Genomic DNA, 15,703 nt, shown 5'->3' on the forward strand with positions numbered 1-15,703 from the left:
TATTTGAATGTTCTTTCAATAAAGGTTGATCATTTCTCAGAAAATGCAAAAACTTTTGAGATTCCTGCAACTATGGGCACACCCATACAGTCAATCTAAAGGCCTTTCCTTATGTGTTTAAAGATACAAAGATATTTTTATCTCAGAAATGAATGTTTAGCAGAACTCCTTTACTGCAGCTTAAGAAAATGGATGCCCCTGCTGTTAAAAAAAAGTGGCTAAATGAGCTGATCAATACACTGCACCTTGAATGATTAAGTTTATAGTTAAAGAATGTGCTCACTTCAACAAAATTTGGCAGCTTCGTATCAACTATTGCCCCCAACATTAATCCTTAATGATCACCCTTTCGGAAGTTAAGACTTGTCCACCACTTCATTTAACTGGGTCACTTCAGCAAAGCTGGCTATGGTTATTGTGCATGTGTATTTTTAAACATACTAAGTGACACTCCACCCAAAATCTGTCTCTGAAACCAAACTGGCTTTTTAGAAAATAATTCAATAGATTTATATTTACATTTATATACCGCTTTATCATAGACACTCACCACCTGTGTAGCACCCACCTGGGTGGTGCACGGTAGCCTAACTACGCCAGACGCTCACCACGCATTAGCTCGGTAGAGAGGGAGGGGGAAACCCGAGCACCCGGAGAACACCCAGGCGGATGCCACACAAAGGCCCGGGACGACCAGGGTTTGAACCCGGCCCCTTCTTGCTGTGAGGCCACAGTGCCAATCATTGGGCCACCGTGCTGAAAAACCCCAAAATAAATATGAATACGATCCAGTTCTGTCAAAAAACTGATCTCATTAAATTACAGAAATGCTAATTAAAAAAATACAGAAACTTTTACATTTGGTCAACTTTATTTTCACTTGGTCTTTATCTTTTAGTACATTTGACAACTTTAATTGACAGTCTGTTCCTTCACTTCCATTTCCACCAATTCAAGCCAACAAAATTGCAGCAACATGTACATTAATGATCATAAAAACAATCAAAAAGGAGAGACAAACTCATAGAACAACAAAACTCCTAAATGGTCCAATCATTTGACTAGACGGGACACAATCTAGAGTCTCCAGAGAATCAAATGAACATTTGCTAGTAAAACCTTTCAAGGATTAGATTTGACCAGTTCAATAAGATCCAAATGACACACTGGAAACCCTGGACAGTCCTGACACCTAGTAACACATGAAAATCTAAACTTTAAAGTTCTCGCTCTTCTTGAAGTGCATTAAAAATTATTTCGTAAACAGTGCTGGGAAAAGAACTCAATAAAACAAAGAAAGCACATCAACAGGATGATCCGCAAACATCAGTGGTTCAGCCCCCTGAGGCGCTACCCACTGCCGAGTTTGTTCAGAAGAACAGCTGGAAATCTCTCTCTGCAGCAGTTGAACGACCCCATTACTTTCGTAATGAAGCAACAATAATGTATCATTTTCCATGCACACAATAATTCATCACTGACGAGCTCAGGGAGAGACTGAACAATTATTAACAGGTCAGGATTGCTAAAAAAATTTTTTCTCCATTTTGAGGTAAAAATAAAAGGTGGAGTCAGCTATTCTAATCCAATACACTTATTTCCTCACGGTCGGCTAGCTATCCGTTCTGTGTTCATCCACAGCCCTGGCTCTGTAAACGGGAAACAAGCAAACACTACTCCATCCGTGCTCGTGCACAGGCCCGGGGAAAGGCCATGGATGTAGAAAGAGAAAGGCAGTGGGAGCAAGAGGGAGAGTGAATCTGGCACAACGTTCTGAAATGACCGGAGGGGTGTATTTGTTTAGCTGTTGACTCCACCTTTAAGTGTAGAGCCACAGAGCTGATTGTTGGCAAGCCCTCCCCAAAATATATGAAACGTGGCAAGAGTAAAGAAGGTTGAGCTCTGAGCTGATTGAAGTGCTTGGCTGAAAAGAGGGGCGGAATGAATTTGAGTATTGAGTCAGAAACGGATAAGAGGGAATCACCAACAGGTAGAGCATGTGCTTTCCAATGTGAACCTTCATTTGAAATGGCAAACAACCCCCCCCCCCCAGTGATCTTTCTTCTGAAGCAGACTGGATGGACAACAAAGTGTGTTCTTTCTTTAGCCCAAATATTAATTACAATGATAACATTTAATCATTTGTTATCTATTTGAAAAATGTGACAAACATAATTATCTATCTAGTAGTAACCTCTGTTAGGTATTACAGTGCGACTGAACACATAAGGGACATGGCAGCGATGTTACGTGGCTCAGTTTGACTGACAGGTCTACGTGTGTGTGTGTCCTTTATTTTCCATGATTGCTATCCTGTTGTCTTGCTGTAGTTAATCATGAGATCAGCGCCTTGTGCCTTTTCCTCCCCCCCCTCTCTCTCTCCTGTTCAGTCGGGTTTACTCATTTTCTACTCCTGCTCTTCCTTTCCTGTCTCCATGGTTACTGAAGCATCACGTTCCAGTCTACCCCTGCGTTCATGCCGGGCTTGCGGAGCGTCAACACAGACATGGAGGCGTCAAAGTCAAACTCTAGTTGGCTCTCCTGACCATCTGCAAAACAGAAAAGAAAGTTTAAAGAGCCCATATTATGAAAAAAAACACTTTTTCTGGGATTTGGGGTGTTCTTTTGTGTCTCTGGTGCTTCCACACACATACAAACTTTGAAAAAAATCCATCCATGCTGTTTTGAGTGAGATACAGTTTCTGAATGTGTCCTGCCTTCAGTCTCCTGGTGAGCTGTTCAAAATCGTCTCGGACTGTGACGTCACAGTCCGAAATGAGCTGGCTGACCACAACCGTTAGCTCGTTAGCATGCTAACCGTTAGCATGAGCATGCTAACGCTAATGCTAACGCTAGCATGCTACGTCGTTCTCAATAGCAAAGCACTGCTACAACACACACAAGTTCACCATAATCTACAAAAGAACTACTTACATGTGTGCCCTCATTTAGAAGTCTCCCAGCTAATCCTGCCTTGTAACTGACTGAAGTTGGAGAAACAGGCTTTCTTTTACTGTCTCTAGAGTTAGCTAGCTGACATGATCTACATCTGAGCTACTGAGCAGGCGAATGCGAGTACAAGCATAGTACAGAAGAAGAAGATGAAAAGAGGTCTCACTCTGTAGCTAAAACAGAAACCAGGTGAAAAGAGGATCTGCAGCAGTGAGAGAGAGTTGTGCAGTACAACAACAATATGGTGTTTTTTGAAAATTAAACCATGTAAACCTATTCTGGTACAACCTTAAAATACAGTTATGAACCTGAAAATGAGCATAATATGGGCGCTTTAAGTAGACACTTCGGGGAGAAAAGGGTATGTCAATCTCACAGAGCCAAACGAATAATCTTTGTAGTTATTCTGATGGGTGTACATTTTTTTCTTTTGAGCTGCTGTAGCACAGGAATTTCTCCAGTGTGGGATTAATAAAGTCTATTTTATCTTAATCCTGAGGTGCAATACGACCTCCAGGAAACTGCACCCAAGTTGAAAACCTTCACACTCAGTTTCAGAGTGTGATCGGTTCTGAAGTGTGAGCACAGCAAAACATTTTACAGCCATTTTCTAACAGACTTTCACACTTAACTTCTCCAAACCTTTGTGTGAAGACGTTCAAGTGCACATAAATGAAGTTGTCCACACAAAATTGTGTTTGACCTCCAAGACTGAGGAAAAACATTCTGTATTATAATTTGAGGAAGTGAGTATTGTAGTAGTTAACAGCTAGGGCTGGGCGATAAACCAATTTTATCGATTAACTCGAATGTGTAGTTAACATTGATTTGTTTAAAAGAAAATCGATTTAAATCTTACATTTTTTTTTTAAGTCCATATCACCCAGTATTAACAGCTAAAAATAAAAAGAGACCTGGTTAGCCAAGATGATATTGATAAATAAACATAAAATTCCAAATAAAATTTTCAATCGCCTAGATTAACAAATTCTTCATTTGGCTTCATTTCTTCAAGTGCCATACTGCCTAAGTTATTAGAGAAAGTTACAAACTATTTAATGATCAGCTCTTTAGGGAAACTGTGTTCACAGTCATTCAACTTAAGGTTAGTGGGAAGATTGTACCACTGTACTGGACTGTGGTTTAATCATTAAACTGTTTAGCTGCCTCTTGTGAAATAGAGGCATTTCAGCTGATTCCTTCGGTCAGCATACAATCCATAACTTTAAATGAATCAACCAATGAGAATAAACACGCAGGAGAACGGCTGTATTATGGCCACTCACCAGCAGTCTTCAGGGTCACTGTGCTGGGTTTACTGGCTCCCAGTATGACAATGCGTTCAATCCAGGATTGGGTGGTAAACTGGGCATCTGGAGCCAAGTTACTGTGGACCGAGCAGAGACAGGGATTTAATATTTACAACACAAAAATGATAAAGTAACCCCTATAATACAAACCATAAATGTTTTATAATTTTATGTTTGGGACACAATAAAGATCCAAATTGAAATATCTAATAATATAATATAAATATAATATATAATAAGAGCCTATGTGAGGTGGAAACTGAGAATATTCATCACTCACACAGAAGAGAGGATGTTGTTAGCGAAGGACAGCCTCCTGTGGATGAACTCCTTCTTGTCATAGTTGAAGGTGTGGCCATCATCTATGTAGAGCTTACCCTCTGCAGTTCTCTGTCAAAGAAAAAGTCAAAAATCAAGTATGACAATGCAACATTTTCAAATAGCAGTGGGTGACAGTTGTGTGTTGGCAGCTGTCATTGAGGGTATGTGCAATTGAGTTACCTGGGGGTTAAGAGCCACATATAAAGTGTAGGGATCGTGCATCATGCATGAGGAGGACCTGCGAACTCGAATCTTCTTGGGAATAATGGAGCCGCCCCGCTGGAACACTGGAATCTGGAAAGAAGACAGAAAGCTCCATTTTACAGAGGAAACAAGGAAAATACTATTAAAAAGGATGTGGAGGGCGCCAAAATGTAGAAATTGTGCATCTTACAGAGCTCATGGTGACAGGGATGTAAAGGTTCTGGTTCCCGTTGTGCTTCTGGAAGGTTTGAACGTCAAACCAAACCTGAGGAACAAGAACACCTGAATCTGAATCACCTTTTCTTGAGAGAACCACTCCAGTGTAGCACTAAAGTTCAGCCTGAAGACACCAGAATCATGCAGTAACCGCAAGAGGTGTTAAAGCCTCCGTGCTTCTTCCTCTTACCTCGCCTTTGCCAGGCAGGTAAGCGGTGACTCCCCTGGCTCCCTCCTCAGTAACTGGGTGCACCAACAGGTCTTTACCTGCAGCGGAGTGAAGTAACATCAGTGGATCTGATAATTGTTTTGAACCACGTCTGCCTTACTGTTACAATTGATTTGTAAGTTTTCATTCTACTTTGTCCCCTTGTACCTGGGCTGTTTTTAACAGAAGTGATCCACACTCAACACAACAACAACAGTAACAACGGTACAGATGTGGACTGAGCTGCAGAGATTCAGCATTTAAAATCAATCAATAATTGGAGACAACTTTGAACATCAGACACTGATTTAAAAAAAAAGAAAAAGAAAACTAAAATCATCAAGAGATCTTTTGATGGATGCATTTTAACAGAAAAATTCAAGTTTTGGTGTTCTGTGTCTCACCGATCAAGAACTCATCATCCAGAGCGAAAGTAGCAGGATCCTGAGGATACTCCACCCAAAGTGGTCTGAAATAGAGATAAGTAACGTGATTTCAAGATTTTCATCTTCATATTTTTGTGCATTGAGATTGTATGCATAATTATAATTCAGATTATGGGACACATTTTTGTTTCAAAAAAGCCAGAGTGAGAGGATCTCTAGCTGGACAAGCAGGTACTAATATAAACTGATTGGAGATTATTTTGTAACTCCCCACTACTGGTAAGATGACATGAAGAGACACCAACACAAACAATGCTTCCTGCCCTGACCTCACCTCATGATGGGCTGTCCAGTGCGGTGTGCGTGGTAGAACTGCTGGTACCAGTAGGGCAGGAGGGCGTAGCGCTGGCGCACCGCTTCACGGATCAGCGCCGTGTTCTCCGGACCAAACAGCCAGGGCTCGCGGCGGGGGGTGTCCAGGTGGGCGTGGGCCCTGAAGAACGGCTGGTAGGCCCCCGTCTGGTACCAACGCACCAGCAGCTCAGTGCTCGGAGACTTGAAGAAACCACCAACGTCAGCTATGAGACAGATGGGGTCAGAGTTAGTTTCGGATCTGGGCTGTTCAGAGGATTATATCAATTAAATGTCTTGGGGAAAGAAAACAGCCAGACTCTAGAGATCTTCTATTTTTGGAGCTTATGGCTGGAACTGGAGCCGAATGTGTGTCTTTATTTAAACACAGGTGCAATAACATAAAACACCACCTGATCTGATCATGAATACGAGCTTCATACATACAGCCAGCACAACTGCTATATATAACTGCAGATAGATTACCCAGGGTACCTGTGCTCTCACCATGGTAACACCTCATGCAGTTTATCATTGTACGTTTCCATGACAACATTAGCAAACACTGTAGGGCAATCAAAGTCAAATTTATTTCAGAAAACTGATTCTGATTCTTCAATCCTGCATAACTGTTATAGCCGTGGGTGACTCTGTGGCAGCCGATTTTTAGGGTGGTGTGCAACTTTGTTAATAAGGGGACTCATGTCTATTTTAACACTAAATTATAGTTAAATATAAACTCTTAATGGCAGCAATGCAGAATACTTTTGACTATGTTGGAAGGCAAATCCAGGTATTTTCATTTTTTCACTGACCAACGGGACAAACTACCAGTGTAACAGCAGACTGTGAAGCTTGACAATACTCACCACCACAGAAAGAGATTCCAACCAGGCCCAGACTCAGACACATGGGGATAGAGATCTTCAGATGGTCCCACTCAGCAGCATTATCTCCTGTCCACACAGCACCTACAGACACAAACACACTTCGAGGTCCTGTGCTAAAATAGCCTGACACAAAATGTTTCTAGATAAGACAGCACTTTATTTATCATTGAGCAAAACAGCTGTGCAGCAGTTGCAATACAAAATAGGAAGGAGTGCAAATATAAACATCTAAAATAACGATAAATAAGGTGCAAATCCAAAAATATAAACAATATATGCAATGCCAAAAAACAGGTTAACAGTATGGATCATAAACACCAGCTGGTAGAATGAAAAGTAAAAGCAGTAAAAGGGCTTACCGTAGCGCTGCGACCCGGCAAAGAAGGCTCTGGTCAGAACAAAGGGTCGCTCAACTCCTCCTGACCTCTGGATCAGACCCTCCGTTGTGGCCATTTGCTGCAGGTTGTACACAGGATAATCTTTAATCTTTAGAGCATATTTGGTACTTTTTCAAACAGATTTGTGAACTATGATAGTATAAGTCGTATCACTAATGTCCCACACAATGTTGTCAAAGTCTGATGGCTATTTTGTTTTGCTAAAACACTGATTTGTGTTCAGCACTGGTTTCTGAGTGGTACTGACATTTTCTACCTGCTTGGACACACACAGGAAATTAAGTTCCACTGTCATTTTCTCCAATAAATCAACTACAGTGGCACACGCAACAGTAGTTACATTAATGCATGAATACTCAACCAGACTGAAAAACATAAAGGAGGATGAAATATTTAACGGAAAGGTTCAGTCTTTCACAAAAAAGCTAAAGACGAAGTGTGCGCACTCACCACATAGAAGCCATATAAGTTGTGCACGTCACGGTGCTCCCAGGCTCCGTGCATTGCGTCCTTGTGCATTGTCACCTCTGGCCCGTTAAAGACTGACGGCTCGTTCATGTCGTTCCATGTATACAGATTCTCCATGGAACCCTGGAGAGTGAACAGAGATTGTGCATGTAAGTTTTGAAGACAGACAAACCATATTATGGGAAAATTGAGAGTCGATAAACCTGGGCGCAGAAATAAAAAATTAAAAATCCTTTCAGATGCCTAAAATATTCAGGGTCAGTGACTAACAGTAAAAAAATGAGGTTGTAATTGGCAAATCCCATGTGAGAACATGCCATTGGGTTTTGCAGAAGAATTTTCCAGTTCTAAAAAATAAAATAAAAACTGCCGTCATGTTTCATTAATGTAAATATTCTTCAATAGCTGTCTGTCCTTCCTTATAGAAAGCTAGCACACAGCAAAAGCCAACAAGCTAAATCTTCAGTATCTCACTTGCACACTTAGTTGCAGATTACTGACGGTTTGTCTTTAGCTGAGCAACAGAGAGACGAGTGTCCTTCAGACTCACCTCATACTGATCGTAGGCGAACATGCTGGCCCACCATTCTCTCATGTCTGCACGTGTGAAGTCTGGATAGCCGGCACTACCTAAAGGACATCATCCAAAGTACAGAAAGGAATGGGAGAAATATTCATTGCAATAATATTTGCACACTGAGAAACATGCCACTATAACATGTCAATGTTTCCCAGTGAAGATTCAGTTCATGAAGAATATTTACAAATGCATTTTCTGCTGATTGACGCAGAGTTGTCAATCTCTTACCAGGCCAGCACCAGCCCTCGTAGTCTCCACCATCTTTATTCTTGATATAGAATCCCCGAGAGCGGATTTCATTATGGATCTTGTAATTGCTGTCTACTTTGATATGAGGGTCCACAATGGCCACCATCTATTAAAAGAAATAAAAAAATTAACACAATTAAAGAAGACTGAGCACAAAGTCTTGAAAGTGACAGTGTCTGCATATCATTCATTTTAGATGGAAAGTAGAATAGATCCTGGAGAACTTCTGGCAGGAAAAGCCATGAAATTGCGGATCCTAACATTGTCTGCTGATGTTGGATTATTTGTCGTATGTACCTTGCGTTTCTTGTCAATGAGACCCTGTAGCATTTCCTTTGGTGTTGCAAACTTGTGTGGATCCCAGGTGAAGTAGCGCTTGCCATCCGTGTGCTCGATGTCAAGCCAGATATAATCATAGGGGATGTCGTGCTCGTCAAAGCCAGCATCCACTGAGGTCACGTCTTCCTGGTCATTGTAGTTCCAGCGGCACTGGTGGTAGCCCACAGCAGCTAGGGGAGGGAAGGACTGGGTGCCTGATGAACAACAGGAGGAGGAAGTTAGAAGATGTGAGCAGGGGAACTGAGACTGAGGAGGTCTGTCAGATCTTTTATTTGGCAACACAGGCACCCATACTTGTATCAGGTTGTAAAACGCATTCAAACTTTATCTTGGGTTAGTGGATACCAGGTGAAATAACAAGGTGATTTTCCAGAGACTAAAAACTGAGCCAATGCCTTTGTGTTAAATGTCTGAACCATCGTGAAATTCAGTTTTGTTCATGATTAATTACAAACTTGATTTAAATGAAACAGCAAGGTTTAAATCAATGAATTAATTGTGTCTCTTTATCGAAAGTGTCATTGTTCTTTAATCTGTGCATTAAGTAGTTGATCTAATGGAAAAGTGTAGACTTGTTTCTGATAAAACAGTTTCTTTAATTTTAGTATGCAGGACCTGTATTGAAAGTGATACTTGTGCACCCAGCATAAACTACAGGAAACACTCTTTAGTCATGGGAAAAACATGGGAAATAAGACAGAGTTCATGCGAGTCATCCATCTTCCTACTTTACCTGTGAGGGAGGCATACTGAGAGAAGACATCATTGGGTGTTGGCCCAAGCATAATGAAGACATCAATGATGCCGCTTTCAGAGATCCAACGCACGTCTGTCTGTGGAGTCTCACTGGAGCCTTGAACATAATCTAGCATTTTTCCAAACACAGTCTGGAAAGAGACAAAAGTGAGTAAGTGAAGCACTGGGCTTTGGTGCAACATATATTCATTACTGGCTATTTTGGACCAAAACAGGCCCAGGACCTAAGGAAAAATAAATAAAAAAAAAAAAAAAAAGGGACATACCTTTCCAGCTGTGTTGGAGCTAATATCCACCCAGGTCTCAGCGGCATTGAGCCAGAAGATGCCTGTGGTCCGCTGGGCGTTGTGGGCCAACATGACTGGGACAGCGCCATAAAGGGCCATAGGGTTATACAGCTCGTACTGGAACACATCCAGGTTATAAAGCCGATATGGATCTCCATTACTGAAACAGAAAAAACACACTCGGGCTTGATCCAATGCAGCGAAGACTACACTGACCACTGTGCATGTGCCTGTCAATATCAAAGAAAATTCAAACTGCCATCGTAATTTTGTGTTTGAAATATGACTTCTTGTTGACACTCACTCTGTTGTTTTGAGTCTGAGGGTATCTGCGTGTTCTGGGATGCCATAGACGTGCTCCACACCTGGCAACGAAAAGTCTAAACTAACAGCAGATGGACCTGTGAGACGAGAGAAACCAATTATCAGTAGGAGAGTCAATACACCAGACTTATTTTAGATATAACATTAAACCCCCTCAATAACACATACATGCAGATATTATGGCAATAATAATCAAGCTAAATTAACTATCTAACTGAAAATACAAGTAGAACTTACCATTTGGTTTGCTGTCTGAGTGTGATTTAAACGTTTCCTCCCACATCCCGTCTTCTACTTTCTCTTCCTCTTCTTTTGTGGTCTGGCCGGCAAAGAGGGAGAAATGTAACGTAATTTACAAGAAAAGATACAGCGTATAAATGGTATGTTTAAAATAAAGAGAGGGAGCGGAAAATAAAGTGTATTTTAGTATGTGGTACCTCGGACTGGTTTGCCGGATCATCCTCCTCTTTCTTCTCGGCATCTGGCTCTACCTGACTGCTCCATGGCACAACGAGTGGAGGAAGGGGATATAGAGAAAAGAAAAATGTGTCACTTTGGCAAAGTAATGCTATCTTGAGACAAGTGACAATATATAAGAGCATAATTAAACTATAATAAAAAAGGACATACAAATTGGGGAGTTTGGTGAATGCCCTCTGACTTCACAATGGCAACTAAAAAAATACTCAAGGTCTTGATTGACTTAACTTTGATGGCAAAGGGGACTGAGCAACTTCCTACCTTGTGGCTATTTCAAGCTAAGCATTATGGGACAGGACCTCTAGAGGCTGCTGCATGTATCACTCACAAGGCTCCTTACAGAACCAGCTGGTGCCCAGTGGATTTCCCGTTTACCATGGTGTGATCGTGGCCATGGCATTGCCCTAAATACTCCAAACAAGGCTTTGAACTGCAGCTGTTGATGTGCATGATCTGCAGCACAAGCAAGAGGCAGTGGTGCCAAAATGTGTCTTAAAAGCCTGTTATGCCATATTCACATTGCAGCGGAAAAGCAAGGCTCTCCGAGAACCTGGCGCCTACCCACAATGCAACTCAACCGGCAACAGATCAGTGATTCTGATGATAATGCTAGTAGCAGCTTATGTAGCCCGCACTGCTAGTCTTAAGCAGCAATGAGGAGTGTGCTACAGAGGTCTGCTAAGCTCACTTCTTTCTCAAGCCACACCCACTTCATTTTCAAACCTGTAGTCTTCAACCCCAACTGATGCAGACTCAAGTGACATCATGAGAGAACATTTAACAGACTTCACACAACTCTCCCTGGAGCCACAAAAGGATTGTTTCTGGTTTCTTTTACATATGCAGTAGTTCTCCCTAAGACCTGTAAACAGATTATGAGCTCCTATTCATCATATTAGTTTCCAAATATACCAGGTAAATGGACTTTCTGAAAGACCATCAGGTCCCAATGTGAACGTTAACCATAGTTAGATCAGTACTGAGACTTAAACAGCATTTTTTATAACAAAACTGATAACAAGGCTGATATCTTACCCTGCAAACGTTTTCAGTTTGGTTTTTTTCTTCATCTTAAATTGCAACCACACTTCATACATCGCTGCGGGACACCATGAACAATTATGAAGGCGCCTACAAAAGCTGTTTTTCCGCAATAATGAGAGTATAGCTCAAAAGAAGCACTGTGCCAGAAAACAAATGAAGAAAATGTCCCAATTAAGAGAACTTGAAACCCCTTTAACTGAAATGCAAACTTCAGAGTATAACCACAAAGAGAGATGTTGCTGTTGGGTTTGGGAACTGGGATGCAGTACCAGAAAATAAGACTGACTGACTGACTGACTGACTGACTGACTAACTAACTAACTAACTAACTAACTAACTAACTAACTAACTAACTAACTAACTAACTAACTGTTGTGACTCAGACTACATGTGTGTGCTTTTATGTGCCTTCTAAACTGGTCCACACCTGCTGCCATCAGCATTATATCTCATCTATCACAGTTAGTTCTCACCATGAGCTAGGCAAGCGTGAAAACTACTTTCAGTCAACATTGCACAGCCAGTCATGCAGTTGCAACGTTAGATCTGCTGGAGTGACACTCTACATAAACGATTTAGTTGATCGGACACTGATCTGACCAGACAGTAAAATCACTGGTTGGCACATCAGACCCTACATCATTTACGTGAATGTGCTTTTTCATGATTAGGATGATTTTTCTTTGTTTCATGAAATGAGAAGAACAATATACAACTGGCAATTTTTATTATTAGTTTAAATGATCCTTCGAAGATATGGAGAATGATAACAGGGGGCTGGTCTGACCCCTACATTATGGATCAAATTAAACAGTGACATGCACACACTCACCCACACCGCTCTCTCGCTCTCAGTCAAATTTATTGGAGGGTAAACACACTGTACTTGCTGTTATGGGAGTCCCTATGATTGTTGTCACTATTGGCAGCATTAGCACAAGGAACAGAATACACACTTACAAATCTTAAGGGTCTTTACCTAGAGAATACCCTCTTGATATTATCCCACACGCTAGCCACTGTGCTAGTTACTTTATAGGAGAAACTAGGATGATAGGGAAAAGAGGACAGAACAACGAGTCAGAGACAATACTCAAAAAACAAACCATTTCATGGGAACAAAAATCAAAATCATCCACTGAGTGAGGACGTGGATTAAAAGAGGGCTGGCATTTGTAAATGTGTGTGCATTCATGGTTTCTCACGTGTCCTTGCGCATCCTCAGGTGCTCAAAGGCCAGCAGGCCACGCGAGTTCAGCGACATCAACACGTCTCGTCCTTCCATGATGTCCAATCGGAAGGGCTGAGCGCTGACGATGACCCTCTGAGACTCCGCCCCCAGGGACAGCACGACCCCATTCTCGTCCTGAGACAAGAGAGATAGGCTGAGGCAGAGAGAGAGAGAGAGGGGATTTGGTTTAGAAAAAGGAAAGTCAAAAAGTCTAGCCAATTTTATTTATTTATTTATTTATATATATATATATATATATATCACAAATTTGCCCCATGGGGCTTTACAGTCTGTACAGCATTTGTCTTTTGACTCTGCTTCAGATAAGGAGACACTTAATTACGTACCCGTTTTTTCACAGCAGGTAGTTTGACTTTGAAAAGTACAGGTGTTCATAATAAAATTCACAATGGTTCTGTTCTATTCAAGTGTCCCTGCTAGCTGTGACAGTGTAAACGTGAGCCAGAATGCACAATACCAGGACCCGGAAGATGCTAAAATGGAATTTAGCCATCATTAATATTATTATTTATACCTTCCCTTTTCCTACCCTGACATTGTGTGCAAAAATGTCTATAATATCATTCTCTTTTTCTATATTGTAACGGTCTATCCTGGAAGATTTAAGATTTCTGTATAGAAAAATAGAGCGTGTTAGACAAATTCTTGATTTAGGGCTAAATTAATAAAATTGACATTGGCAGGACTGAACACAGAAAGGTGTAAATTTTGCCTTTTCGGTTTGATTCTTTCATATCAAAAGCACCACCCACCCCACACAGTCAGTAACACCCTTGGGAGACTTACGGCTCAGTAGGAGGCTCCCTGATGAGCACGTCTGGAACCTCATAGCGAGGCTTAAGCGGCTTGAGCTCGTTAATCTTCACCCTTGTCATGTTTCCCTGGAGACGATAGAGCTCAAGCAGCAGACGCACCTGAGAGACAAACGCAGACAGAGAGGGGTTGAGAGGGGAAGGAGGGAGATGGAAAAATAGCAAAAGAGGAATTACAGAGGAATTTCATTATTATTTCATAAACACTACAGCAGAGGTTGGCAAACTGGTTCAGCCGGCATTACACTTAGTTAGCCATTATTAGGCATTTGGTTTTGATGCCACAAAGAAGGGAAACTAGTAAATTGTTCTTTTGTAATAGCATGAAAATTTCCCCATCTGAGAACGGATTTAACAAATGGCCATATTTATCATTTTAGTTAAGTGCTGGAAAATTCAACTGAGGCACTTGTGAATTAAAGCTGGTGCCTTTCCCTCTGGCAGCCATACTTTCCTACATTGTGAACTGGATCCGAATTTGTGATTTACCTTATTGTTATCATTGATGAGCTGCAGCGTGAGTCTGGTGTTGGTCAGCTCCATGGTCTCCAGCAGGGCTCGATAGGGCGACTCAGCAGGCTTCAACGCTCGCTGACGCCTGTTTTAAATTGAATAATAAGAGTGGCCACGGATGATGAATCTGTGTGTTGTTTTTTTAAGCAACTTTAAGTAAGTAAATGTATTATTTTTCTATCTTGCACTCACTTGCAGAAGGCACTCTGGTCACAGGTCTTGAAGTTGCCCTTGTCCACAGCCCAAGTCCCACTGAGGCACACGGCCAGCCAAAGCACCAAGACAGGCGCCATCCTTCAAAGAAAGTCAAGGAAACAACCTAAACTTTAGATGGTCAGCTCTCAAATTCATTGACATACATGTGGTTTAACAATGCCCAAGTAATTAGCTACCCACGAGGACCATAACCAAACTACAGCACGTATACCGGAGTTGAGAACACACACCCGGACTTTGATCTCTCTGTGTTGGTAAAATGTGTCCTCAAGTGAAAGGCAGCTAACCCATTTCCCGTTTCATCATCCTGCTACAGCTACACAGTGCGTGCATACATTAACATTTATCACCGTATCCAAAATCCATTTTTTTATGTTAAACCCTGAGCCTGCAGCCCTCTCAATCTCATACTCCTGTCAAAGCCGGGTGATGTGATTGAAATGATGAGCTAACGTATCAGCTAAAATGGGCTAATGTTAGCGAACATTCAATCGGATGTACGGAAAAGAAATACATCAGAAAGCAGGCACAAAATACTAATTTGACAACAGTACTGTATCGGTCTTTTACAGACGGACTACCTCCTGGTTGTCTGACAGCAGTGTTGTCGTTTAATACCACTTTGGATCAGGATATCGTGCTAACCTTGCTACTAGCTAGCTAGCTAACAGCCGGTCAATCCGCTTATTCAATTGATGGGATCGAGACCCTTTCCCGTATGAATCCCCTGGCGGCCGTTAAACCCTGAAACAGTAGTAGTAATAGTAGTAGTAGTAGTTTGCTCACGCGTCTACAAAGTGTTTACCCACAGCGATAATTTCTGGCCTCCGGCGCGCTGATAATATATATCGAACGAATGATAAATTCACGATGAAACGGCGGACCTGCTGGCTTTGTCTTACCTTTCAATGATGGTGGCCATCTTGATTCTGCTTCCGCTTGACTCCGCCCACACCACAAACCAGTCCGCAAAGATCGTTAAAAAGTACGATTCTCAATAACTGAAATATGCATGCTTTTTCTTCTTTAAACTAATAAAGATAATACGAATTGAATTTATATATTACAATATTTACTTTATGGGTTTTATCTTTTTTTCTGGTTGATGATAAAAGGAGGATGTATCGTTACGTCAACTTCGTTTGCA

The 15,703-nt window shown here is 41.5% G+C and overlaps 1 protein-coding gene across 4 annotated transcripts; it reads right to left on the reverse strand.

Moving 5' to 3' along the window:
- Positions 1-852: 852 nt before the first annotated feature.
- ganabb (glucosidase II alpha subunit b) lies at positions 853-15,573 on the reverse strand. 4 transcript variants are annotated; one of them, XM_039813607.1, is made up of 25 exons: positions 15,459-15,573; positions 14,533-14,634; positions 14,317-14,425; positions 13,802-13,929; positions 12,969-13,148; positions 12,743-12,808; positions 10,677-10,734; positions 10,477-10,558; positions 10,220-10,316; positions 9,895-10,075; positions 9,606-9,759; positions 8,831-9,066; positions 8,513-8,639; positions 8,255-8,334; positions 7,687-7,827; positions 7,198-7,294; positions 6,818-6,919; positions 5,932-6,175; positions 5,616-5,680; positions 5,194-5,270; positions 4,978-5,052; positions 4,764-4,877; positions 4,543-4,652; positions 4,239-4,339; positions 853-2,549 (listed from the first exon to the last, which is right to left on the reverse strand). In XM_039813607.1, the coding sequence occupies exons 1-25, from the start codon at positions 15,476-15,478 to the stop codon at positions 2,440-2,442; spliced, it is 2,856 nt and encodes a 951-aa protein (XP_039669541.1). In that variant the 5' UTR covers positions 15,479-15,573; the 3' UTR covers positions 853-2,439. The 4 variants fall into 4 exon arrangements, with proteins under 4 accessions (XP_039669541.1, XP_039669543.1, XP_039669542.1 ...); XM_039813609.1 differs by lacking the exon at positions 15,459-15,573 and adding an exon at positions 15,366-15,450; XM_039813608.1 differs by lacking the exon at positions 15,459-15,573 and adding an exon at positions 15,343-15,450.
- Between the last annotated feature and the right edge of the window lie 130 nt (positions 15,574-15,703).

This window comes from Perca fluviatilis, chromosome 10 (assembly GCF_010015445.1).
Source record: "Perca fluviatilis chromosome 10, GENO_Pfluv_1.0, whole genome shotgun sequence".
NCBI lineage: Eukaryota > Metazoa > Chordata > Actinopteri > Perciformes > Percidae > Perca > Perca fluviatilis.